The sequence below is a fragment of the Capsicum annuum genome, chromosome 11, assembly GCF_002878395.1.
Source record: "Capsicum annuum cultivar UCD-10X-F1 chromosome 11, UCD10Xv1.1, whole genome shotgun sequence".
NCBI lineage: Eukaryota > Viridiplantae > Streptophyta > Magnoliopsida > Solanales > Solanaceae > Capsicum > Capsicum annuum.
The window spans coordinates 33,340,866-33,368,706 of NC_061121.1; the positions used below are offsets into that span (position 1 = coordinate 33,340,866).

At 33.3% G+C, this 27,841-nt stretch overlaps 3 protein-coding genes across 3 annotated transcripts; 1 reads left to right on the forward strand and 2 right to left on the reverse strand.

The window, feature by feature from the left end:
* The first annotated feature begins 11,302 nt into the window (after window positions 1-11,302).
* LOC107846833 (wall-associated receptor kinase-like 15) lies at window positions 11,303-12,760 on the forward strand. Its single transcript, XM_016691108.2, has 2 exons — window positions 11,303-12,392; window positions 12,476-12,760. Exons 1-2 carry the CDS (start codon window positions 11,549-11,551, stop codon window positions 12,526-12,528), a joined length of 897 nt encoding a protein of 298 aa, XP_016546594.1. The 5' UTR covers window positions 11,303-11,548; the 3' UTR covers window positions 12,529-12,760.
* A 5,604-nt stretch (window positions 12,761-18,364) lies between these two features.
* On the reverse strand, window positions 18,365-21,112 carry LOC107847828 (UPF0481 protein At3g47200-like). The gene is made up of 2 exons (XM_047399629.1): window positions 19,562-21,112; window positions 18,365-19,384 (listed from the first exon to the last, which is right to left on the reverse strand). The coding sequence occupies exons 1-2, from the start codon at window positions 20,162-20,164 to the stop codon at window positions 18,614-18,616; spliced, it is 1,374 nt and encodes a 457-aa protein (XP_047255585.1). The 5' UTR covers window positions 20,165-21,112; the 3' UTR covers window positions 18,365-18,613.
* Window positions 21,113-21,253: 141 nt separating this feature from the next.
* Window positions 21,254-27,067, reverse strand: LOC107847827 (hydroxyproline O-galactosyltransferase GALT6). The gene is made up of 7 exons (XM_016692348.2): window positions 25,472-27,067; window positions 24,573-24,808; window positions 24,192-24,482; window positions 23,851-23,979; window positions 23,593-23,766; window positions 21,845-21,952; window positions 21,254-21,732 (listed from the first exon to the last, which is right to left on the reverse strand). Exons 1-7 carry the CDS (start codon window positions 26,322-26,324, stop codon window positions 21,523-21,525), a joined length of 2,001 nt encoding a protein of 666 aa, XP_016547834.1. The 5' UTR covers window positions 26,325-27,067; the 3' UTR covers window positions 21,254-21,522.
* Between the last annotated feature and the right edge of the window lie 774 nt (window positions 27,068-27,841).

The window sequence follows — 27,841 nt, forward strand, 5'->3', positions numbered from 1 at the left end:
ATCAGGACTCGGGGCCTTTAAGGGCTTGAAGGACTTAATAGCACTATGAATTTCTTCAATAGTGAGAGTTAAATTGAGGGTGATATGATTGTCTGCTGTTAGACAATTACCAACATAAGGAATATGCTTACAGAGGGATCTAGTTTGCTTCATAGTATAGATATTTTTTAAAGTAATTTAAAATAGAGATTTTTATATGATTAGGATAAAAAGACCAGTTACCCACAAAGTCCAAAAGACCCATGATTTTGTTTCTTCTTCCTCTATTGGTGGTAGTGGTATGAAAGAACTTAGTGTTTGCATTCCTTTCCATAAGACATTGGACTCTAGATTTTAGCTTCCAAAAATCTTCTTCTTTCCAGAGAATGTTATTAAAATCATGAGTAAGGAAATTTTCAAGATTATGGATATAATAAGTTTTCCTTATAGGATTCATGCGTTGAAGGCCATGGATTCTAGCTTTAAGGATTTTCTTTTTTATAAGAATGTTGCCAAAGGTTTTTTTGTTTAGGTCATTAGCATTATTGGCAAAGTTATTAACCATATTTAGATAGTTATAATTATAATGCCAGGAGGTTTTGACAATTTCTTAAAATCTCAGAGGGCGAAGCCACATTATTTCAAACCTAAAACATATCTAGGTTTGCCACTATTCTTAATGAGGTTAATCATTATAGGACAATGATCGAAATGCGTTCTTAGAAGATGTATTACATTAGAATCAGGATTAGAATCTAGCCATTTAGGATTGGATAAGAATCTATCAAGTCCTTCCATGATGATACTTGTATCTTGCTTACTCATATTATTCCAAGTAAATCTAGGGCCCATAAATCCTAATGAATCATACTAAGATTATTTATGCAATCAAGGAAAGTTGAAACTCGATTATTGTTAATAGGGTTTTCACCAAATTTTTCAGAAGAGTTTGCTACTCCATTAAAGTCCCCACATATTATCCAAGGCACCAAATTAGAATTATTAATATCTTGTAGGTTCTTCCATAAAGATTTTTTATAAAAAAAAGCTATTTCTGGCATAAATAATAGTAATGATCCATGGAGTTGAGTTTTGGTTAACCTTTAGAGATGCATGGATCTCTTACTTTGTCAGTACTATGGAATTTATGATAAATTCGTTGTTATTCCAGAAAATGGAAATGGATCCTGAGAAACCGAACGCGGGTACCTGCAACATGTCAGAATAGGGCAGTAGCTGCAAATCTAGTCTCTGTTAAGACTAGAATGACAGAGTTATTAGATGCAATTATATCTAACACATTGCTTTTAAAAGTGGGGTTGTTTGCCCCTCTATAGTTCCATGTTATGATCTTTATTAGGAACTGACTTGACTTGATGGTTGTTCTGACCCTCCCGGAGCTAAGTTCATCTATAGGTTCAAAGAGAATTGATTCTGGAAAAGTGAATATTTCGGTGGAGTCGTTGTAATCACCATTGTGTATTGTTGCATCGATGATTCAGGTAATGATTGTGAATTAGTTGTTATCTTCTGCAGTGGAGATGGAACATGCACCAGAATTCTTTCTTCTTTATTTGCGAGCAGAGTAAAGGTTAGAGAGTCTTCTAGTATTATGGGAGTCAATTCTGGCTTGTGGTCTTTTGATTGCTCCTTCTCCTCTTGTTTTTGCGTTATCTACGGGACCTGCATAGGAGATAATGGATTTGTCCAAGTTGGTGTCTGGTTGATCTATGGAACCACCTGGTTATGCAAGTAAATGTCCTCTAGTGTGATTGTTAGTGGCGGCATTGACCGTTCGGAGTAGTTCGTTAGTTGGGGTGAGATGGAGTTCAAGCTTTTCATCTGCGGCACCATGTTGTTTGCTTGCATGCATATTATATTTTATCCGATCTCAATGAGATGTTGGTTCTAAACAAAGTGCGCATGCAGGAGATTCTGGTGGCTTTGTACTAATTCTGACATTGTGTCTATTGGTGGTATGAATTCCATTGAGATGAAACTGTTCATGTTCATCATCAATACGGAGGATGTAGCATCTTATTTTATAGCATCGAAAGGCTCCAGTTTGCTTGGTCTATTGGTATGCTATGATGGATTTGTTGTGGGGGTAGCATATTTTGATTAAGAGAATTTCATTGGCTCGCTTGGGCATTTCATGTTTGGTCGTTCATGTTGTTTTTCGTAGGATGATTTGGAATGTTGTTGAAGTGTTTATTCTTTCTAGGGTATCTTTTTGACATTTTGAGTAATTGGTAAATTGAGTGTGGTGATTTTCATTGTGTTGTCTTGAGATATAGTACAAGAAATAATAGGTTCTATAGTTATAGTAGTAGGTTTGATGATTGAAGTTATAGTCGCAGGTGTCTGAGGTTTCGTATGGAATTCATTTTTTTGAGCTTTTTCATTAATGGATGCGATAAGTTTTTAACTCTTTCCTTGTCCTTAGTAATATTGGGAGTGCAACTGTTAAAAACATCGGTAGTTTCATGTTCAATCTATGATGAAAGAGGGTCTAAAAGTTGGGAAGTGACGCAGGAAAGGTTTGGAGGATTAGGAGTAATATCGATAGATTCGGAAGGAATTAAAGAAGCTTGTGAAAAGTTTGTACTATTTATTTCAATGGAGCTTAATTGAGAAGTGATAGTTGCAGGAGTATTCTGTTTGGAACTAGGAAAAAAGTTAGTTGGGTTAATGGGATTTGATTGTAAGTACTTAGAGTTGATGTGGAAAACAGAGGAAGTACACGTAGCTTGTGTACTAGTAGAAGAACCTAGGAGTATGCTATGATTTTTTTTTTGGAGATTTTCTAGGTTAGGATTGGCAGTAGGGTTCTTATGATTTGGGTACTGTGTAGTAGCTAGCTTATTAGGGTTATACGTAGGAGGGTTTAGTTGTATGGTACTAGGAGTGTTGTAGGTTTTAGAAATGGACGAGGAGGGTTTTTGTTCCAATTGATTTTGTGGATAGATGGAGTGAAGAGTAGTAGGTTTTGAGTGGTGAGTGGGGTTACACATAGAAGGAGAGAATTCATTGGCAACTTGAGTTTTTCCAATATTTTGTAAATGATTAAAAGTATTAGAAAAATTTAACGAAACAAATTTTTTTCTTTTTTCATGGACAATTGACTTGTATTTTTAACCTTTTTTCGTAGCTAATGATTGTCCACGTATTTTCTTCTTTTTTTTCACTTTCGTTTTTTTTTCTTCTTTTTTGATTTTTTAATCTTTGTTTTTTGTTTTTTTCCTTACTAATTCCCTCCTTCATGGAATTATTTTGATGACTTGAAGTCTCGGGTTTCTCGATATTTTTTATCGCAGTAGTGTTTTTTGGACAATGATAAAGATTGTGTCCTAGACAACCACAAGCTTGACAAAGGATTGTGAAACTTTCGAAATGAATTTTTTGAAGGTGGGATCCAATGAGAATGTTTCTTGGTAAAGGTTTATTCAGTTGGATTAGGATACAATGTCTAGCATAACGTCCACAGGAAGTATTTTTGGTACAACTATCGATTTTAAAAATCGAACCAATCATATTCTCAATTTTTTTGGAGGATTTCGAAGTCATAGTATTCAGTGAGAAGCTCGGGGAGGCAAATTCAAATGGTAGCGTAGGGTATGGTTTCAGCTAGCGGATTAAATTTAGGTTCCTATTTGTGGATTGAAAGATATTGGAAACCTATGAATCAAGGTCTTTGGTGAAGTACTTTGTGGTAGTTTGGTTGATGTGAAAGCTTGATTAGAAAATAGTCTTCTCCTAGGTCTATTAGGTTCAGGTCTTCATTAGGGTTCCAAAGGGTTTTTAGGTAATTTCGTAGGTAATTATATCCTATTTTATTTTCTAGTTAGAGGCTTGATGAAAACATCTTGTTCCCAAGGCGCATAGAGTCTTTCTTTGTCGGAGGATGAAATAGGAATGAAAAAGGAATGGTTTGAGGTGTTTTTTTGTTCATCATCGAGGTTGATAAGGTTGAAATCTTTTTGAGTAGAATTTATGGAAAAGAAATTGTTATCAGATATTAGTTTATCTCGAAAACTTACTTTTGATATAGGATCATGTGTGATAGATGCTTCCTTTGGTTTGTTCGTACTTTGTTGCAATAAATCTTTTTCCTGAACATGTATTTTTTTATCCATCTTGTTGAAAAGTTACTTGAATTTATGGTGATGTACTTATGTACAGCATTTAGTATGTGTAGTTATGTCAGATACTTTTGTTTCTCTCTCTCTAGTATTCTAGAGAGAAGGAGGAGAATTTTGCAAAGTCAAAGTTCATCTAGGGATATTTTTTAATAAGCTTGAGATTGTTTCTAGCCAGCCTTTGCACCTTCACATCAACACAATAACCAAAATAAAGAGTTATATTTTGAGAAATGCCATTTTTGTTTTTTCTGGTATCCAAATAATTAAAATTGTTTGAGTTAGTCAATTGTTATTATATTCTAGTTTTCAATACTGGCTGTGAAGCACTTAAAAAAACATTCAAGGCAATAAAGTTAATTGGTTGCAGATAAGGTCTACTTCCCTTCTCTTTTCTAAGATATATATTTTTAATTCCTTCAATTTTATTTTATGTAGTGATATTTAATTAGAAACAAATTTTAATCTAAGAAAGAAAGTATAGCAAAGGCATATATATCCTTCGATATTTCTTTAATGAAGGTTATTCTTCTTTACAACTGAAACATTGGAAGTGTAAATATATTTCTTTTATTTGGAGAGGTAGCTTGTTTTAGACGGCGGGATGGATAGCTTGACCTAAGTTGATTAGCCACAGCAACCTTGGAAAAAAGAGGTTGTGTTGAGTCCATTGAACATGAGTATTGCAATTGTTCATTCCTTAATTTCACAATCGTATGTATCGTCACACGAGAATAGAATAGGTGAGGACTTATTAAAGATATGACATATGTGGGGTGGGGGAGGGGGGGGGGGGGGGGGGGGGTGGCGGAAACTAAAAGTATTCTTTTGAATTTCTTCTTTTAAAAGTATTGTAGTAATATTTATATCTATATCTATAATATATATCTATATTTATATTTATAATATATTAAAAGTGTGAATACCCTTAGAAAAGTGATTTGAACTTTTTGCCCTTAATTAAAATATTTATAATAGACAAAATCATCTTTTTATTATTTTTTAATATAATTATAATTACTGTAATTATTTTTTGCGAAGAAACTAAAAACTGACGTGTGTATATATTTAATTAGGTTTAGGGTTATTTGAGTTTTTGTTTGTTTAGGATACTCTTTCATATTGTATCCTATTTTCTAATATAATTATAATTACTATAATTATTTTTTATTGAGAAACTAAAAACTGCCGTATGTATATATTTAATTAGGTTTAGGGTTATTTGAGTTTTTGTTTGTTTAGGATACTCTTTCATATTGTATTCAACCTTTATTTAAAGTTTAAAAATTATGTTATTCTCGAAGAATAAAAAGATTGCATCAGTATTCACATATCAAGAGGTCAAATCAATTTTCTTTTCAATTTCCTTCTTCTTGCAAATCTTTAGATTGTAATTACCACCGATTCTTTCTACATTTGTTATATTATGGGAGGATAAATTTAATTTGTGCCATTTTTACAAATTTTTCGTTTAATAAATAGGTGCCAATATGAGATTAATCTTTACAGTTCCTTTATATTAATATTGACATTTTATGTTTTTTTCTTATTGGTTGATTCTTACTATGTATTATAGGTACAATGTTGTTTGGCAGGTACTGAATTCTTACTAATTCTTTGGCCATTATTAGGAGTGCTCTTTATTGTATGATGATCGCCAATAGTATTAAACCAGAGAAGAAATTGGTTTACTTATTGGAAAAATATTATTGATGCTTATCTAACTTGATTTGATTGCATGTCTAGATGCTTAATTTTCTAACCCTCAACTTGATGTTTAATTTTCTACCCCTCAACTTCTTCTTTATGTTTAGATTAGTGGATGCTTAGTTTTCTGACCCTCAACTTTTTCTGGTTTTAAGAAATTTTTTGTGTAAAAATTAGATTTAATTATATTGTGTTGATCTATCATCGTATTGTTTGTTGCAGTTTACAGGTGGTAGATAAATGTCGATCGGCTTTGAGAAATTCTTTTGGTAAAGGTTAGATTTAATTAAATAAATTCTCCAAAAAATGTTGAATTTAATTATTATATTCATCTTTATTATTTAAGCAAAGATGATTTGAAAACCGTTATGCGAGTAATTATAATTGATATGTCTCTAAGTGGGGAATAAAAGACGGTAAGTTTTATATTCAATAGATCAAATTTGAGCCTTTTTTTTTTTGCTTTAAATGTTATTTTTAAATAATCTAATTTAAAGCCAATAATGAAATAATATGATTATATGTTGACATTGTGTAATTATTCTAACTTTGATTGAGCAAAACATGAACGAAGGCCTTATTTTAGTTGTTCGGTAAGAATATTATGTTTAGATTATTTTTGGGGATATAATTTTTCCTTTTTTTTTAATATTTTATTATTTTAGTGATATGAGACATTTTCTATGTGTTCTTTGAAATGAAGTATAGTTTTGCTTTCTAAAGTTGTGTAAGAGTGGAGTAATCTGAATGCTTTGTTAATATTATGTCAATTTACTTCTTTATTTAGAGTTTAATATTTGATATATGCGTATTGTTGATTGAATGACTAAAACACATGGCACGCATAAGTTATAGAATATACCATACTTATTAATTATCATAATTAGATAAATATTGAAACGAAAGACTAATCAGGCTGAACACTCTAAAAGCACTTGTTTAGTTTCAAAAGTTCACCTCAAATTTTAAAAACAAACATAATTTTTTTGAAAAAAAAAGATACTTTTGAGCAAAAAAAATAAATTTGACCAAATAAGCGATGAGACTCCTTCAATTAGAATTAGTATCAAGATTCGTGAATTGGTGGTCTCCTTTTTTTTCTTAGATTTAGACTTCATGTTTGATTTTTCAAGGACTTTAAATTGAAATTACAAAATCTATACTATTACGAATTAAAAGGCCAAACTGCATAGGTGGTCTCAAATATTAATTATATTTCAATTACGTAAAGTTTACTCAGAATTTATACATTTTTGACAGGATACAAATTGAAGTTTTGGATAGAGATTGTGAATCATAGACAAATGCTAATTCTACTAAGATTAATTATTTTAAGTTTATAAACAGATGTCAAACTTATCCAAAAAATATTTTAATGGCTCATAAGAATTTATTTTATCACCTTATGTCTTGCAAATATAAAATATGATTTGCTCTAAGGTTTTAAAAATATTTAATTATCTTAAATTTTAATATTAGGTGATCTTCTGCAAGTACAATTTATTATTTTTAACACAAGATACAATTATTGGCAAGGAATATTCATATAACGAACGTTCGTATAAAATATCATTCAAACATTAAACGATTTTTAGTCATTGCAAAAACTAAATATCTTTTTATTGAAATAAATTTCACATGCTGCAACACACATTCGTAGACAATATTGTCAAATTTAAATTATCTTTGTGATGAAATTTGTAGTTAAGTTTTGGCCTAATGTTTAGGATGTTGAAAATAACTAACAGTGAAACTTTTTGAATTCGTAGCGAAATAGACTTCAAATTTGATTGATAGCTATAATACAATACAAGATAGAATCCAATACAAATATAAAAGATACATGTTTGTGTGCGTTCTTCAATATGAAGTAACTTAGAATAGTAAGTTTTAAGAGCATCAAGAGTTTCGTCAAGTTTTAGACGTGTTTGTTGCTTGATTTTTATAGCAAGTTAACTTCATTTATCATATTGTTTTACTTCAGAGAATATGTTATAAATTGAAGATCGATAGAAGAGACTTTGTCGTATATGTGAAGAGGAAATGCTAGGACAATTCTGCAAAGAGCAATAGCAAGGATTGTATTTGTAAGCACAAATCAATGAAATATTGAGAGAACGGCTAATGATTGATGCCATGAAATGTATAAAGGTGGATACACGTCGAAATTAAAATTACATTATAATGATTATATCTCAAATTTTGCCACTTTAAATTTTCTTTATCTACTTGAAAATTTCTTTTTGTATAATTCAATTTTTTTCTTTCTCGAATTATTGACTTAAGATATCAATAATAAAATTTTGTTCTCTATATCTAATTTTTATCCTTAATTATTATGTGATGGCGATATGTTCCTTTTATGTATACTTCGTATGAAATTCAGAAAACATTCACATCTGGTGGTTGAGAAGGTCAATTTTAAGAGTTGGAAGCTACTATTAAGAGACTCCCCCTCATCTAGAAAGGATTGACAATTGAGAGAGAATAGGAAGATAGCAATAGACACAAGAACTGAAAAACATTTCTAGGAGCAAATATGTTATATTTCCGAAGCAGGCTGTAATTCGCTGGAAAAAAATTGTGAAATTAGTTATTTCTGAACACTTTTGCTTTGGTGAGATGCCTAATTTGGTAGCCTACATGTTATCCAGCTTCACTGAGAATGACATTGTCAATAAGTCGTTGGAATCGACAAGACCATTCAATAAGCTAAGTATAGACTCTTAATGAACTCCTTTGGAGAAGTACAATTCTACAATTGGTATAAAGAGATAAGAGGATGGCTTTTGACGTGGTCAGAGCCAAAAGATACGTCTGATCTGTATAAATATTATGGAAAGTTTAGCATTTGTAACATCAATCATGGACCAGTATGCAAGTGCTTGTCCCAATTTGAGCTCGATTCTGCAGAATTTATGAGTCAAAGAGAATTCCTGATGGTTGTTCGAGGATGTCATATAAATCTTGCAAAGAAGATAATGAAGAAGCAATTGACACATTCTTGAAATTGAGGTCAAAGAAATTCGATATCCCAAACCTATGAAATGAAACAATGGATACTCATTATGTTATCGTTATTGTACACTATATAAATTATTCATTTAACTTTTTCTATCATTTAGTACTTTCAATTTAAATAAATTGTGACTATTAATTTTTTCTCCTAAATCAAAACATATAAGAATTCCAAATATTTAGAAATTTAATATTAAATAAGATTCTATTTGTATAAGCACAAAGTCTTTCCTTATTTGAATTATTATTTTAGAGAAATTATTATTCAAAGTTTTCTTAAAACTCTTTCGAAGTAATAGTGTCATTAAATGACTTTATCAGTCTTTCGTCTCGACATAACATTTACTTAAAAGATATATAAATTATTTATACAAAAATGTACATAAATAATTTATACAAAAAACTGATAAACTTATAAGGAAAAAAATATAAAAGTCCAATTATTATTTCTCAAAGTTATAAACAACTAAACATCATGCTTATATAATAAAAATTCATGAAATAATTTTTTTACATGTGAAAACTAAAGATCTTTATAATTTAGTTAGTTATTGGCAATTTTGTAGTGACGGAATGAACTACCCATGTATTGTGAGAGTAATAGTTAGATTTTCATATATTTTAGGTAAATAATATGTGCAAGATGCCTATTCAAATTAACTGAGTGAAATGTCGGTAGATTTTTTTAGTAAAACATTATTTGTATGGCATTTTTGTGCAATAACAAATATTTTTTTTCGTTGATTTGTATTTGTCACATTTCACTTGTGAAAGTCAATTTGACTAAATATCAAAGTTAAATTAAAGTAGATTAATATTAATTAAATATTTTGAATTTAAAATTTAGATGATCTAGAACTATACGACATATGTTATAAGATGCTATCATTCTTATATGAAAAATACATTTTAAAACATTAATCAAAACTCAAACAGTTTGACTCTCGAGAAGCAAAACATGACAAATAAAGTGAATGGAAGGAGAAGATTCACACGAAAGGGGATCCAAAACCCGTTAATGTGATTGACATATATCTTTTTTAAAAATTTATATTTGTTAGTGGTAAAACTATTGTATTATTAGCCTTTTAATAAATGATTTTAATTTTTTTTCTTACAATTTTTAAATTGCATAGCGGAATAACTTTTTATCATTCAACCCATGACCCGTATGAAAGTTAATAAGGCTTATCGAAAAATAAAAAAATAATTAAGGAGAAGGGTAAGGTGGAGAGGAAGGAATAGTGTGGAGGTTGTCAGTAATGATCGTAAGAATACGGAATGAATAGGGTGGTCCTTTTATCAAATTATAAGGAGATTTTGGAGGAGATTGAAGAGCAAAGAGTGTTGGTTTATTAAATCTTTCCTTCCACATAAATTATAAAAAGTCATTGTTGATATTTAGAACTTTAAAATCAATTATATACCATTAATATCTATTTATATCATTTAAATAAATATATATAACATTTACTTTAATATCACTTGCTATTTTTTAATAATTAATTCTTTTTATATATAATTTTAGTAATTAACATGAGATAGACTTGCAACGCACGTACTCTAAACTAGTAACTCTTAACTAGTAATAAATAGAAGTGTATCATCAAAATATAATATTTAACAGTCTCCAAATAAATTAAGGAAGGTGTCAATTTTTAAAACAAACTAAAAACTAAAAAGTAAGGACACTTGTATATTTAAGTGGCTCACTGCTGGCAAGAAGAGCACCTCTGTATAGTATATAGTATAGTATAATATAATAGTTGTGCTACAAAAGATAAAAGATGCTTTTTTTCTTGTTAAGTGGCAGCATAATCATTGTCATAATTAAACTAATCAAACCAAAGTTCCCAACATATGTGTAAAGATTACAAGCTATTTCTCCATCACCAGGCATTTACAAACAAGTCTTACCTTAGAAAAAAACCATTAATTACATTTGCAATTTTTGGTGGCGCTTAACTAAATTAAAAACATGAAAAAAATCATAAAATAAAACTAAAACGAAGGAGATTGGTTCAATACTTTTATGATATATAGTATGAAATTTCCCAGGATCCCACACATGGAATCAGCCAACTAATTGCATCATTAGTCAGAGTCATCTAACATTCTGCCCCCTTTTTTTACAAAAATAAAATTGTGGCATTCGGATAAGATTGCATACACCTTAATTAATTTTATAAATTACTTATTACCTCTCGCTAAGGGTGAATTTTCAATATTTTCAAAGTTCGATTTCAGTAACTCATAATTAAAAGTAGATATCAAATTACGGTACAATAATCAAAGTTTTCGGTGATTTATGTCCACCTCTACCTCCCACCAGTATAGAGGTTGAATAACTCTGTCCATCAAAACTTGAACAAATAAAAAAGAAATCAACTAATATTTTTATCTTTCCTAAAATTTGAAGTGAAGACCTCATGATTCTCAACACGATCACTCACCAAGCCACACCTTAGATGCCTCAGAATTCTACTCTTCAATGCAATTTGGCCTAGGAATTTTCATTTTATGCGTTACCAAGTTCAAGAAAAGTTGCAAGAAAAAGGAAACATCCCCATAAAATAAGAGCACTTAACACTACCAAAAGAAAAAAAAAGAAGGCAATCCTTTAGACCTCTCACTAATTTATATGGCACTACTCTTCCACATTTCACTTCCTCCTCCCTTGTCTTTCTACATTTTCATAGTCAAACATGAATTTCCAAAAATCCTCAACCCTCCTCTCTTGCATTTTCTTCATTTTTCTTCCTTCAGTAATCACATCTCAAACTTGTGAAAAATCATGTGGCAATATACCAATCAAATACCCTTTTGGGACTGGCCCTGGCTGTGGCGATCCACGATTTCAGCCTTATGTTATTTGCAACAACCAACAACTGTCCTTCAAGACTCATACCGGTTGCTATCCGGTTACATCCATCGACTACAATTACCAAATCATGTACATTAGTGACCCTTCTATGTCAACATGTGCTTGTACACAACCAAGTAAAGGCTTTAGTCTAGACGCGAACGCACCTTTTAGCTTTCATGATGACACAGTTTTTGCATTACTTGATTGTGAAACAGATTCATCACCAATTTACAAGTCAAACGGAGGGGTCAATTCGACTTTCCCTATGTGTGATAGCCAGGGTGCACCTGTCTGTAGTCTTTTGTATTCATGTCAAGCTATAAGTAGACTTAATCTCCCAATTTCGACTTGTTGTGTCTACACACCTGTTGATCTTGGACCGGCATTTGAGATGGATTTGGAGAAGTTGCATTGCTCGTCTTACTCGGCTTTATATGGTTTTAGTGGCCAAGAATTGAATCCACAGGCCTGGAAATACGGTGTGGCGTTGAAATACAAGTTCAATTTTAACAACGATTATCCTGATATGTGTGCTAATTGTGAGAAGAGTAATGGTGTTTGTGGATATGGAGGACCTTATAGTTCATTTGTTTGCAATTGTCCTAGTGGATTCAACACAACAAACGATTGTTTCCTAGGATCATCTTGGAGTAACAGTTTCAAAAATGTTCCATGGCACACTGGTACAACAATTGTCAATTCATTTTTGTACTTTTTGGCTACTTATAATTCTGATGTCTTACAAGTACTATCGTTCTCTTGGCAGGGCTTTTGTTGAGTAACGCGCTGGGATGGTTCATCGTCTTGGTGTTTATGTAGGCTACAATGAACAAGCATGCATTTGAACTTATTCAAGGAAATTAGACAAGAAATCTTGCTGGTTAATGTTTAATTGATTTATGGAAAATCCTTAATCTCCTTGGCTTGTTGTAAAATGTGAAATAATGCTCAAGAGAACAGGGAGGTTAATGCAAAAGGGTGGATTTTCTTTTTGATCATTTTGTAAATGTTGTATTACATTATGCAAAGATGATCTTTTCAATTTGTTTAACTTGTCTGAGTCATTGTATTTGTTTGTTAATTTCTTCCATTCATCTCACTCAAAGAGCAAGATAACACTCATTATTTAATAAAATGAAAAGTTGAACATGAACAATTGCCACTGGTCTGTGGCCTTGTTCCAATGTAAAAAAAGAATACTATTGGCATCAACTTAGTTGTTTTTGGAATACCAAAATCATATATTTGGACAATAGTACCTATTGGAAGCTTATCCACAAAATGAAACAACAATAACAATAATATACCCAGTATATTCCTAAGGTCTGGGAAGGATAAATGTATACACTCCATACTGCTACCTTAGAGGTGAGATAAAAGATTGATGAAAAAAACAAACACATACACTTTGAATAGTCCATTGTTCCCAAAGTGTGCATTTTCTGAGACATCTAACATACTTTATAAATAAGCAAAATTTTAAAAGATTGATCAAATAGATTACTATAAGATTACTTTGGATCCGGCTCCCCTCCATTTCCTTTCTCTCTATTTTTCTCAAGTTCTCATCTTGATTAATGACACATGACCTAATTAAATTAAGTGGCTAAGATTTAATTTATTCTAAACTAAACCTCTAACTATGATTAATATAATATATCAATTAAAAATAAGCTGATTTATCTCTTTTATTTCTCAATATTCCCTTCTTATTATTTCTCTCAACTTTCTCTTATTCCCTCCAAATTTATCAATTATAATTTGGCAATAAGATATAGAAATGAATATTTAGTAGTTAATATAACAACTCTTTTTTTAATGTCATCTCAAAACATATATTATTTCCAGATCACGGTAATAAAAAGGGAGACATGGAATGACTTCGAGAAAATATTTTTCAGTCCTCCAAATCTTTTGCTCATGATCCTTCAATTCGATTTCAACTTTATTAATCGTTGAGAAAATGGAGAGGAGCCGGATAATCGTTCTTCGATTTAAGGGTCATAATTATTCGGTGCATTGAATAACCAATTTTTTATTAATTTAAGAACCATATATATAATATGCTAAGTTTGCAACCTTCATATTTTGTTTGTCTTGTTTCTCACTTGCACGGAAAAATCGACTTAGAAACACAAAATCAAGTTGAAGCAAAGTTAAAAAAAAATCAAATCGAATTAGTTTGATTTGTTGTTTCACAACCGAATAAAACTTTGACAAAATCAAACGAAATGTCCACCCCTACTAGTCATTCTAACTGAAAATGCAGAGCAATTACATTTAAAAAGAGCTTCATTTTGCTATCCACTTAAGAGAATGACTAGACCAAGAGTACTTGTCACTATTCATGATACAACGATCCACCTTGAGAGTACTTGTTTAAATCGTGAGATGAAATATCTTGCATGAATAAATAAAATTGAATCAAGTCAATCAATAGTGCAACAGAAATAATTTATATGTGAAGTATGACTTATAAAATTATACTAACTCTTAGGAGTTGAGATAGACTTCCATGAGATGATAGTTGAGAGAATTTTGAAGACTGGCATGGGAAAAAAATTTCTTCTCCCATAAGTTTTGACATAATATCACAAAAAGAATAAAAGATAACGGAAAAACTAAATGTGGTTTATTGGATAGTTTGATCTCCAGCAACTTATAGAGACAAACTAAATATTTTCTGGAGGTACATATGGTCATTGTTTATTCTCTTCTCAACTTGATACCTATGTTTCAATGTTTTGTTTCTTTCTTAAACTCTACGTCACATTAATTGGAATGGGGAAAGTATATAAGAGGAAATTGAGATTTCTTATCGCTATTTACTGATTTGCAATACCTGGACTAAAGGATCAGCCACACAGAAATCTTGCATTAGACTTGACTCAAAAGCTAATACAACACAACAGAAATTTATTAACGCTATTAGATTCATCAGGAGAAAGTGCTTAGCTATTGCAAGAACTTAAGAACAAAAGCTAACTTTGACAAAACATTATTTTTATAAAATAATTTTCTCTTTTTCAATCTATCCCTATTAACGGGATATTTGCATTTTCCATCTACTAATGTTGTAATGCCTATTCCGACGACACATAAAATAACGATATCAATGTACCGTATGAATTTTGATTGTATCCTCTCACAGACAAGTTGTTATATTAACTACTAAAGCTATTATTTAGCTACTCAATATTCATTTCTGTATCTTATTGATAAATTTGAAGGGAATAAGAGAAAGTTGAGAGAAATAATAGGAGGGGAATATTGAGAAAATGATAGAGATAAAATAACTTATTTTTAATTGATATATTATATTAACCATAATTAGAAATTTAATTTAGAATAAATTAAATTTTTGTCATTTAATTTAATTAGGCCATGTGTTATTAATCAAGATGGAGACTTGAGGAAAATGGGGAGAAAAAAAAAAATGGAGACAAGCCTTTTAAGAACTTCTAGAAGTATTCCCAAGGCGTAAACTTATCTTGATGAGGCCCGGTAAAGAAAAATTAAGGGTGGCATAACTAATAAAGAAGAAAATGTTTTGTTAGTTCTTTTTTTTTTAATCAAACAAATTATAAGAATAAAAAGTAAAGATATTAAAATTTGATAAAAGTTGTAGGACTGGGTTCGGACCAATTATTTAGCCTATCTTGATCCAGGTCATTTCAATCCAGCTAACTTTCAAGTAGAATAAGACAATAAATCATTTACTGATTCGAGTCATTATAACCTATCAAAACCCCTCATTTACTATCCTGAATAACAGAGATATAAAAATAGAAATTCTAACTCACTCGCAATTTTTTTAAAAGAAAACACAATTAGAAAAAGAAAAAAAAAGAACTACTACATTCATTGATTAAAGGCCACATATTTTAAATGCTAACATATAAATATACTCCTACCATGAAATAGGGCAAAATATGTTATAATAATTGAAAAGAAAGGCTTTTTTTAGAACTTGAGGAATCAAATTGAATACAAAATAAGATACACAGGAAGTGATAAAAGGAATATGTTCCTTCTTTTGAGCACCCTCCACTTTAAAAGAATTATTTTGTTCTCCGTTATTCTTTCTATTATCTCCAAAAAAAATTCCATGACAATGGTGGCAAAGGCTTTTGGACCTCCAAAATTTTGTTCCCAAATGGTTCGAATCCCAAAATTTCACGAAAGTTCAATATGCTTTCTGCCTTTAATGTGTAAAGAATTGTAATAAAAGCTTTAAATGTGGATATCATGATTCTCTAATTAGAACAATTAATTTGGACCTAATGACTAATGTTGCTTCACTTAGACACTCCATTGAACATGACGGAGTTACTAACAGAAACAGAGGTTTTTGCCACCGCAAATCAGTGGGAAATTTATTTTATCAAACATTATTTCTCATTGAATCAGCCCAGTGGGAAAACACTAACTGGGAAACAGTTCTTACTGAAACATCGTGAAGCTTTATAATTTTTTTTGTGAAAACAGTACGTACTATTTTTTTCTCACCAATTCAATCAGATATAAAATATCTGTTGGAATAGCACTGAACATTTTTAGTAGGAAATTCAATGGGAAATAGTGATTTTTTAGTAGTGCGTATTCATCCATATTTATCAGTTCCACACCAATTTATTTACAACATCGGTTATTGGGTAAAAGATGTCTCGTCTTTACATATATTGCGATTCTTTTTTGTTCTTTTAAATGAAAAGGAAAGAGAAGATCTTCAAATATTTTATTTAGGGGAGGACTTTTTTTGTTGCGCCATTCTTCAACTATGGATTAAGATGTGGCTAAAGTCTGCATATATTGTGCTCAAGGTCTCTCAAGCCTCATATTGCACGGATTTCTATATTCCATATAAGGAATACGGCCATTTTCTTTTTCAGTATGTGTACATTATTACAAACAAGTTAATACGAACAAGTTACCGTACAACTATTGAAGGATTCTTTCATGCATTTCCTCTTCAATTAAAACGTTCCACTCATTATTGATGACTTTATAGGTTCAATTCCTAATTGACATATGTCACATTGGGAAACCGGATGAGTCTACTTCTTTTGGTCCTGTTACCAATGAAATCTCTTCATTCATGTATAACGAATTGATGTGCTCAAATTTTTCTATTTTACACAAATTCACCTATTTGAGTTTGAAAACACACCAGGCTCTTTCAGAACCCACCCCCATCCCAATTGTTGTTCTTGTTCACAAGTCTACATCACAAGCTATAAAGGATCTGATTCCTTGCTTGGACGTTTTTCTTTGTTAAGATAGAAGAGCCATAGTAACAAACAGAGTTGTTTTCTTTAGTATGCACATATAAATTCACCATCACAAGTTCAAGAAAATATATTAACCTCACTTGTTTATTAGTCTATTTCTACTAGCTTTTCTAAGAAATTGAAATTGAATTTAAATAGCCTTTGACAGAAATGTAAGGTACGGTTGCTTATAATAAACCCTTGTGGTCAGACCCTTCCGCGGACCCCTCATAGCGAGAGCCTGAGTGCAGTGAGCTGTCCTTTATTTTATTTTATTTTTACTTCTTTTCCTTTTCCTTTTCTAGTAAGAAATCACAAGCACTTTTCAACAGTCTGTATATGCTAGCATCTTATCATCTCTCTCAAATTTTTTTATGTCAGCATAGCAACATATAGTTGATCATAAGGTGATAAAGTACTTTAAGGGATTCTATACATATAGTTGATCATAAGGTGATAAAGTACTTTAAGGGATTCTATTTTGCTGTAGCTTCTTTATCTTCATTGAGATAAAAAGTTATGTTGGATCGTAAGGTGCAAACACCATTTCTAGGTTCTGTGTTGATGTAAGCTACACAATAGCTCTCAATCTAGCAAAATTAACTTAAATATGTCTTAATTCGACCTTTTCTTCGTGTAGTTTCTTCTGTGTAGTTTTTTCTTTGGCAAATTGCACGAGACGTGTGCTTTTTGCTGACATTCTTAATAATATTGTAGAAGATTTGTGATTTCGTCGAGAAAAATTCTAAAATAAATAAAATCAGATAAGCTTTACCGTCTAAAACCTCGAATCAACTACTGAGATTCTTGGATAGTCGCGAGAAATCTGGTTTTAACTTATTTCCTTAATTTTTGACTCTTACCTTTCCGGTGAAAGGCCTTATTAGGCTCCTCAAACTATTAGTCCAGTTGTATATATCTATGAAAAAATTGGTTGATGACATACTCTTATGAGAAATTTATGACAAATGGATGCCCTATTATCCAAGAAACGACAAGAATCACATTTGCAGGTCTCAAAATCACTTGTAGATGTATTCACAAGGCATAAATAGAGTCTATATAATGTCTAAAAAAAACAAGTAGAAGACATTGTCAATAGATTTTGTAAGCATTGTTCACATGCAAAGGCATTTGATATGCTTTACTTGAGCCGAAGGTCTTAAAGAAATAGTCTCTCTACCTTCACAAGGTAGGGGTTGATTTCAGCAAGGAAAAAACATCATATCCACTATAATGTCACAAGGTAGGGTAAGGTTTGCGTACACGTCACCCTCCCCACCCTCCCCAGACCTCATTTTTGTGAAATTATAGTGGATACGATATTCATTTCTTACTGAAATCACGACGACTTTGAGCAAGAAGGATATCAAGAACTATATTCATCATATAAAGACCACATAATTTTTGTGATAATATATAAACATATTATGGGACATGAAATTTGGCCGAATATGTGACACAACAAAGAAAGGAGGGTGTATTTAAGGACTTTAGGAATCACATTGAAGTAAATATAAGATGTACCAAAAGGAAATAAATTCCTTCTTTCACTCCAAAATTAGGTGACAATCGTCGTAGCACTCCAGCAGAGAAAGGCAAAATCTTTCTATTTTTACGAGGGTAGATTGTCCTTAGGCCCGTGGATGATAATAAGGATAAACTCCGTATAATGTCTGAACAATGGTGAGGGCGAAAAGAAAAATAGCAGCAATGACAGACAAAATGGCCCAGGGACTCCTGAAGTAGGTGTGAATGAGATTGGCTCTCCATTCATTCCACTGCTGCTTGCAATAATCGCTCACCCGTTTGTGTACTAGATCTAGGCTGCTATCTGGATCCAACGTAATGTCCTTGGATAATGAATTGAATAGCTTGGCCACAGCTTGATCGCTGCCAATTGCATTCTGGATGATGCCACTAGAGTGTAGCAAGCTAACATCTTTGGCATTGTCAATAATATTATCCATGAAGAAGATGTATGAGGTTACCTCATTTCCCGCCCCTACATGGAATCTCTCGAAAGCTATCAGGTTCAAGAACATTGCCTCTGTAGCATCATCCACCATGATCAGAGGAAGCTTAAGGATACCACCATGAAAGGAGATGTCCTTGAGGCTTCTAGTTTTACTCATCTTGAACCGAATGCCTGCTTCATGAAGCTCCATAGCAGAGCGGATAATCTCATCACCACTACTCTGATGGCTAACTTTGGGTGCTTTCCTTGGACGAGTCTTGGCCAATGCAGGATCTTCCCAAAGTAGGCTTTTTCTGTACACATCCAATACATGCAAACATTTCCCAAGTCCTTTAGCACGGCTGTGAGGATTGCAGAAGTCCAGTATGAGCTTATTAATACATTGCTCATCATCCTGCTCAATGCAATCAAGGTGTAACCCTTCACTCTGTAAATGGAATTAAATTAGAAAAGGTTAATAAAGTGTATCGCATAAAACAGTTTAAGCTTTAAGAGAAGATGGTCGTGCAATTCAACATGGTATATGTGTGAGCACATGTTTAGTGGTGGGTGGGTTTTCTTTGGGGGGCGGGGGGGAGGAGGAGGAGTCTGGAGGGAGAATGACCTTTTCCTCTTGACTTTTGACGGCAAGTAATTTGTCCAAAAGGAGCATAGGCAACTGATTCTCAAGCATCAGCATGTCGCGTTTGAGATAAGGCATGAGATGGAGCTTTCCATGATTGCTGAAAATCGGATCATTAGGAGCATAGTCATATTGTAGAGCATGCTGAGATTGATCTATAAGTAGAGGATCAGCAGCAGCTGTTTTCAAGATCTCCAGCATGAAACAGCCATCAAGAATCATCAACTGCAAGAAGGCATTGGTATCATTTTGCCATATAGGATCCAGCGAATAATATGCATCTTTCAAATCTTGAGCCACTTGTTGTAAGGAGTCGATATAACATGTTAACGATTTTCCAGATCTCTTTAGGAAGTGAAGAAGTGCTCGGTGCTTGTGAGCTTCCATCGTCTTGAGATGATCTTCTCCATGATGGTAAGGACCAAAAGAAACTACCTGAGGCTTGTAAGCTTTCTTGCTCACATCTGTGACACCAACAGGTACTCTATATATGGACCGCTTCTTCCAGTGCTCTGCCTCCACCGTGGTGAGATCCTCCACGTGCATCAGCTCATCGTTAACCTTGATCACCCACTCATTTTCCATTTCAGATATATTCAAGTACTAAATTATGTATCGGGAGATAATAGCACTAGTATTTATGAGTTATGACTAATTTAGAGGACAATTATGAAACACAAATCATAATGATGTATAAATTTTAGACCAGAGACCCTTATACTTTGAGGAACCATTACCAATTGGTATTTCCTATTTCCCCTCCCCACAAGTAAGCTCCAAACTTTGTCCTTCTGCAAGCTAAAAGAATAACTTGATTATGCAGCTCTTGCTCAATCTTTTTGTCTTCTCTAACATGCTTTGCTTGTACAATAGGATAATTCACAATGTTTCTTGGCGGCCATAAGGATTTATGTTAGGATTCTCAAATCAGACCCCAACTTGTTTGAACTGAGGCTTAGTTTGTCATTTCTTTGTTGATTTTACTGCCCCATTTTAGGATAAGGTAAACTTCAGTTGCACCTCTCTATTATATCAGTATTGCAACATTTATGTTTCTTCATCACAAGGCAACATCCATTAAAAGTTATGAAGGATTTGATTCTCTGCTTGGAGAGTCAATTTTTCAGTATGAACTATAACCAGGTTCACTAAAATAAGATCTCACTTGTTCTTGTCTAGCATACAAGGGTCAGTGAACATCAGAAACTTATAAATTGCTGTTACCTTTGGGATTTTCCTAAACTGTTTTACTGTTCAATTTTCCGGCGAGTCTAGTACTTTTGATCAGCCCATATATGCCATTTTTTCACCCTCACCATCACGCTTAAATGTCAGCACTGCAACATGTAACTGTTCACAAAGCAACAAGATACCCAGTGTAGTTCAACAAGTCGGGTCTCCGTACACTGACCTTACCCCTACCAGAAGTAGAGAGGCTGTTTCCACTAGACATAATTGTTCACAAAGCAACATAGTGAAAAGAGCTATAATGTTGGATGCTGTTTCTTTCGTACTACTTATGGAAACACCACCTAACCTTAAAGTTGACCTTAAAGACTTTTCGTAAGGTATCACCAACTCGGAGAAGTTCTTTTCTGGAAGCATATAGAACTGGGACAGTCCAAAATAACCAGAGTTGAAAGGCAAATGGAAGAATGTAAATTGCAAGTGGCATTGAGAATGAAATGTTCAGCCTTGAGTTATATATTTTAAGAGTTTAAGCTATCATTGTTTTCGTACAGTTTCACGAGCTCCCATGTCAACTCGCCTTGGGCACAAGACTGGTGTCCCAACAAAAGAAGCAACTAATGAATGAATGAAGTAAATATAATAGCACGATATGCTAATTTACTCGAGTTATATGTACAAGCTCTTCCCTGGAACTTATCTAGTCTTGCTTCCTTTTCAGCATTGCCTAACACAAGCTAACAGGGCATGCCTTGTCATCTCACGTTGCAGCACTGAGGTTTCCCTTGGTTCAGCAACTTTCTCCACAGGCACATCATTTGCCTTGGAGATTGATAATGTGCAGTGTAATAATCATCAATGCACCCAAACTGACAAAACTTCAAGCTATGCACGTACTCTACAGGCCTGGAGCTGTTGAATTGTTCTACCCACATTCCCATGCTCACGTCCTCCATCTTAAACAACTGCAGCAGGTCAAATATATGTTAGATTTTATTTTTTCTGTTTGGGTTTCCAGAAGTGACGTGGGTGAGAGGAGTGTTAGGAATATTCAAGGAGAACATCAAGGAAGCTTACCCTCAGCTTATGTTTCTCAAACTCAGAAACTATGTACTCTGCAATGTCAAATGAGATGACATAACCGGGCCCATTGGCATAGGGCGGATAATCTTCTTCAGGCCATTCCTGCCAATCCCCGTAGAAAAAAATGAACGTCAGAAACTAGTGAATGCATAAGGGGTTCAGGGACCAGATGAAGCAGTTCATTACATATGATGGCAAACTGCACAAGGTTCTTGAGGAATCCTCCTAACTGGTAAAATTGTTTGCACAAAGTAGCTTCTAATAAACAGAAGCTATCAATATACAGAAAAGGAAGAAGAATGTGATGGTCGCAATGTGCATGGTATCACTTACTAGGTTATGATTTCACCTTTATCCTAATTCAATCCCTAAACCTGGTAGCGTTAATGAGTTGAAGTGATCACTAAAGGTAATAGTGCTGTTTTGGACTTTTGGTGGGACTTTCTAAAGAGGCTGCGCACTACAAGGACAGATCAAAGGGTACAGAAGACCAAGTCTACTTCTCCATTGCAGTTCATTTCAAATTAAGGTGCCAAGGACTATCTTTTGTTTTAAAACACCTTGTATTAGCTGATTCTACATGGATGAACTTTCATGCCACTCCAGAACAAAAGGAAGAGATTTTCTTCATATTTGTGTAACTTGGACCTACCAATTGTCATCTGAATTACTATGTTGGAGCTTGGTTCCTTTTGGTTGGCTGCTGCTGAATCACTACTAGCATGCAAGAGATTGGCTGTGGCTACTCTCAATGGTGGTATTTTCACGTACACTCACAAGGATATATAAGGTTCATGATTTTACCAGATGAAATCAGAAGAAGCTGCAGAGGTATCGACTATCAATTATTACGCCTCAAATCCCCACCCCACACACACTTTTTTCGCTTTTTGATAATTCACCTCAACCCCATACTAGTCGATCAGCTATATAATCCTATATATCCAGCCAATTTTATTTATTAAGCACAAACATAACTGCAGAGCAGTTCAAAAAAAACGTTGTGCTGTGAAGCAAAACAGGGGTAGGAGGTGGAACATACAGACAGTAAAAGGAATATAGCAAGGAAGAAGGAGGTCGTTGAACATCTTTTCCCTCATGTTTGGGATTGAGACAGCATCATCACGTTGTTTTTTCTGTTATATGTTTCAATCATAATCATGTTCCCTAATTTTTCATTTATGGCTACAAGAGGTAGCTCTCTCTCCTAACTAGGAACCTCTGGGGACAATTGCTCATATAATGTTTAGGGGTGAACAAAATTGAACCGCAAAACCGACCTTACATGGTCAGTTTTTTAAGGTCAAATTTAGCTGTTCTCTTAGTAGTTTTAATGAACTTGATTGTTGCTAAAATGAGTGCACTTATTTTACTTGGCCAATATACTAAAAATAGTTGTCTAACTTTACTTGTTCAGTTAGGAAAAAGAAGATATAGTTTATCATGTTGTGTCTATTTTTCTCATGTTATAGATGACTTGTAATTAATAGGGGTGATATAATAAAATTGACTTGTAATTAATAGGGGTGATATAATAAAATTATTCTTTTATTTATTATTTTATTAAAAGAGAATCAAGTCAAACATGGATAAGTAAACATTAATAATATAGGGTTGGTTCGGATTGGTGCGGTTTGCAGTTCGATTTTGTTCACCCCTAAGAATGACTAAAACTATGGAAGACATAACTTTGGCTAACTACACAAATTGAAGTGTAATACTGATGAAGCGAGAGAGTCTACCTCATAGGTGACTGCCCATTTACCATGTCGAAGGGGCTTATGGTAGTAATTGATGTTTCCAACATACAGGCTTCTACCACTATGAACTTTCTTAACTTCCTTCGTCACAGCATCAATTCTCACAAATGTGTCATCATCACACTTCATTACATACTTTGCAGCAACTGTACGGACCTGGAATATCCCATAATTACATAAATATTAAAAGATGAGAAAATCTGAAGTGATAATTGTCATCCAATTTTATCCTCGACTTACCCCATATTCACAAATTGCTACTGTCTTCAACACAACAAGATCGTAATTGTCCATGTAGGGGACTATAACTATATCACCAAAAAATTCTGCTTCTTTCATCAACTCCACATTTATCTCTTTTCTTCCATGCTGAAACATTTCACTTCAAATATAAGCACATGCAACAACAACAACATGGGTATATTCCAACAAATTGGGGTCTGGGGAGGGTAAGTGTACGCAGTTTGTACCACTACCTCAGAGGTGAGGTAGAGAAGTTGTTTAAATGTAAGCACCTGCAAGACTCTAAATATAAGATATCGCTCTCATGAATGAACAATTCTGTCTAAGCCAAGTCTTACCATTGCCACAAAAAAACGGGCAACAACATTTGAAGACTTGAGTGATGGATGCTGCATCCAAGATTTTCTCACAGCCATTCTCTCAGAAAAATGATTGCCTGCAGAAAGGATGCCAATAAAAAGCTCTACAGGTTCATCGGGAAGTGGCGGAGCTTGCCACTTGGGTAACATCTCCAGATGCCTCTGTGGAGCAAAACTTGGATGTGTTGAGGGCAATGAAGCAGCAAATACAGAATGCACGTCAATATCCCCGTTAACAGACAGACCTGTCGCGTCCTCAAGAGTAAAACCCTACCAACCATAAGAAAATGTTTAGAAATCGATATTCACCATAAAAAGATATTACGATAAAATAACTTTAGACAATACTTAATCACTCACAGTGCGATAAGGAAAGGAAGTAATATGTCTCCCATCTACATTGATGTGATAACCTTCTAAGCCAGCACTGACACTAAGCACAAACAACTTGTTCTCTACAAAAGGGTAAGGCCAGTCAATTGGAACCTTTTTTGACCTCCCACCAATCAGTCTCTTCAACCACCATGTGGCCTTTGATTCTTCAGAGTGATCATCATCATCACGTATCCACTTCTCACATTTTACCTGTCCGTCCACTTCATTCAATCCAAAGGAAATCACAAACACAGACAACATTAAGTGAAAATCTTAACCACAGAACAGTATACCATTCATGAGAAAACCAATCGTTGATGTTCAATAATAACACCGAATTCAGATGATCAAGTTTTATACTGATCAAGCACAGCTGGTTCAATCATCTATTTACTACAATAAACAATATCTAGCAAAACCTTTGGCCCATACAAATTCATTTCAGACAGCCCTAGAGAAGTTCAAAGTCTTCCCTTCCATATACATAATTATAAATTGAGCATTTAACAACCACAAAACAGCAACACAACTACAGGAGAATCTTAATAAATCCGACATTTCCTAAAAAGAAGTGCAAGCATGAAGCAACCACGAAAATAATAAACACTCAGCATACAGATTGCGTAGGGTCAGTTATATCAATGTCATTATATTCTAATAAGTCTTGTTTCATTCCAATACTGGTAAATAAGTTCTTTGTAAGCAAATTTGAGGTTCACTAAAACTCATTTCATTCCAAAACTAGAACTTGATTTCTCCTTAGGGCAAATTAGCAGTTCACAAAAACTAGAGTTGCCCTAAATTTGAAATCTACAGAACAACAACCAAACAATTAACTCATACAAAAAGGAAAGAAATGCATTTTAACAACATAAATTCCTCACCCGTGTCCTCACTAGGCTTGGACCTCCAACCGTCACACCTCATCGCAGACCCCCACTGCATCCTATAACATGTATTCTGCTCAATCACTGGCTTTCCACTCCAGTCCCCCTTCAACCTCGGATTGAAATGCAGTATTCTTGGAGGGTCCTCTCCATCAACTGTCTTCAATCCTTGCAGTTCCATCATAAACTGTGAAACCATCACAATCTCATCATCATCCTTCACCAGTGTAATTTTAGGATCCTTCTCCTCATGGGCCCAACGAGGCGTCCCCACAACTGTTATATGAGACCCTAAAGTCAGTCCACAAGGTATCACCATAATCTTTCCACCAGCCACAAACTCATTACCCCACAAAGACACCGAGTTGGGACACGACTCAGTCCGGTTCTGATTCGTTCGACTCAGTAACTCGCTCTCAACTTTCCCCAATTTAATATCCTGAAACAGTTTCTTCCCAGCTACAAAAGCATCCCTAACAACCTTATGCAGCTCAGAAAACTCATCTCTATCAAAATTATCAAATGCCTGCTCATCAAAAATCAAACCTGAAACTTTCTTAAACTCCCCTATCTTCCTATGAGGTAATGCAAATCTCATTTTCCTTGAAGGAAAAACTGAATCTTGACTCGAACGAGCTAACTCACTGACACTATTAAGCCTACTTAATTTAGAGTCATTATCAAAAGGTATAGAAATAAGTTCATATGATTCTAAACCAAACCCAAGTTTGGAAATCAAAGGTATTTCCAATGTAACCAAGAAAAAATACAAACATAATAACCCCATCAAGACTTGAATCGATCTGAGTCGACTCACAGAGATTACTGAGTCCAGCTTCGTTCGTTTCATTTCACCCAAGCCAAAAAAGCTCAATACTTTCTTTCTGGGGTTCTTTCTTTAAGTATAAAGAAATGTTTTTTTCAAAAATATTGAAGAAAAACAGATCAAATACAAGAAAAACCAACCCCAAAAACATTAATAGGTCATTTCAACCCAAAAACAGGAAAAAAAAAATCAAAACTTCCTTTCTGGGGTTCTTTCTTTAAAGCATCAAGATTGATTTTTTACAAGAAAAACCAAACCCCAAATCCCTAATAGTTCATTTAAACCAAACAGAAGAGAAGATCAAAACTTTCTTTCTGGGGTTCTTTGTTTAAACATAAAAGACAATTTTTTTTCAAGAATCTTGAAGAAAAAACAAACCCCAAAACCCCCTAAGAGTCCATTTCAACAAAAAACAGACCAAAAAAATAAAAACTTTCTTTCTGGGGTCCTTTCTTAAGCATAAAGTACAATTTAGTTTCAGGAATCTTGAGAACAAAACAGATCAAAATTCAAGAAGAACCAAAACCCAAGAACCCTAATAGTTCATCAAACTGAGATGAACTGAAATTATTTCACAACTTTTTATATCCAATGGACAAAACATTTAAAGAAGTTTTATTGTTTACTTTAAGTGTAAACCCATCATTTTTATTTTTATTTTTATTTTTGCTGTGTGGATTGGGGCTGGCTGAGAATGGCCGTTGTGAAGTGGGGTTCCAGGTTGTAAGAAAAGTGAAAATGCTGTCGTTTTTTATGTAAGAAACTGATGAAAACAACGTCGTATTGTGTGAACTGAATGTAGTAGATGCGTTACGGTTGATTGTTTCTGTTTTGTTCGAATGACATAAATGAATAGTCTTCAGGTTAGTGCGTTGGTCCTTGTCTACTTTAGTTAATTCTAGTTACTATTATTATTGCATAATTAATAACCCTTTTGTTTTAATTTATTTATTTTGTTTTTTTATAATACGTTTCAAAATGAATGTCTTTTTTCTCATTTGAAACTCTTTACGTACTTCTTTCAGAGGTCTCGAGTTTGAGTATTCTTGATACATAGTGACAGATTCATAATTTAGGAGGTAGGTGCTCGGAAAGGTTGGAACACACATTTTGACAATTAAAACTTTAAGGTTATGCTTGAAAATCAAAGCACTCAGTTATCTTTCTGATTTCAGTGGTGTTTCTTTTCCATGTTATGCCGATTTTATATATTTCTTATATTAGTATACATAATTTGCATCGAATTTAATGAGTGTCGGAGCATCAAATATTTGCATCTAGGTTTGACCCTGTTGGTAGGAAGTCGCCTTTGTTTGGGACCATTTTCCCCTCCAATATGGGACTTTCCGACATGAATCTAGATTTAGTCGGGTTTCAATGCAGATACCGAACACCAAATGAAAAATAAAAAAAAAAATCTTGAATTCTAGTTTTTCACGTGATATATTTAAGATTACTAAATTTAAAGAATATTTTGATACATTCAACAAATCTTTAGTTTAAGATTATAAAATTTAAAGATCATTCTTTAATTTTATAAA

Excerpts from the sequence above, each read along its gene's own strand:
- LOC107847828 (XM_047399629.1), bottom strand. The coding sequence starts at position 20,164 with ATGGAAAATGAGTGGGTGATCAAGGTTAACGATGAGCTGATGCACGTG. Across the intron at positions 19,385-19,561 it reads TCAAAAGTCAAGAGGAAAAG|AGTGAAGGGTTACACCTTGA; the intron begins GTCATTCTCCCT and ends TTCCATTTACAG.
- LOC107846833 (XM_016691108.2), top strand. The coding sequence starts at position 11,549 with ATGAATTTCCAAAAATCCTCAACCCTCCTCTCTTGCATTTTCTTCATT. Across the intron at positions 12,393-12,475 it reads AAATGTTCCATGGCACACTG|GGCTTTTGTTGAGTAACGCG; the intron begins GTACAACAATTG and ends TTCTCTTGGCAG.
- LOC107847827 (XM_016692348.2), bottom strand. The coding sequence starts at position 26,324 with ATGAAACGAACGAAGCTGGACTCAGTAATCTCTGTGAGTCGACTCAGA. Across the intron at positions 21,953-23,592 it reads AATGGGCAGTCACCTATGAG|GAATGGCCTGAAGAAGATTA; the intron begins GTAGACTCTCTC and ends GGGGATTGGCAG. Across the intron at positions 21,733-21,844 it reads TTGAGAAACATAAGCTGAGG|TTGTTTAAGATGGAGGACGT; the intron begins GTAAGCTTCCTT and ends GACCTGCTGCAG.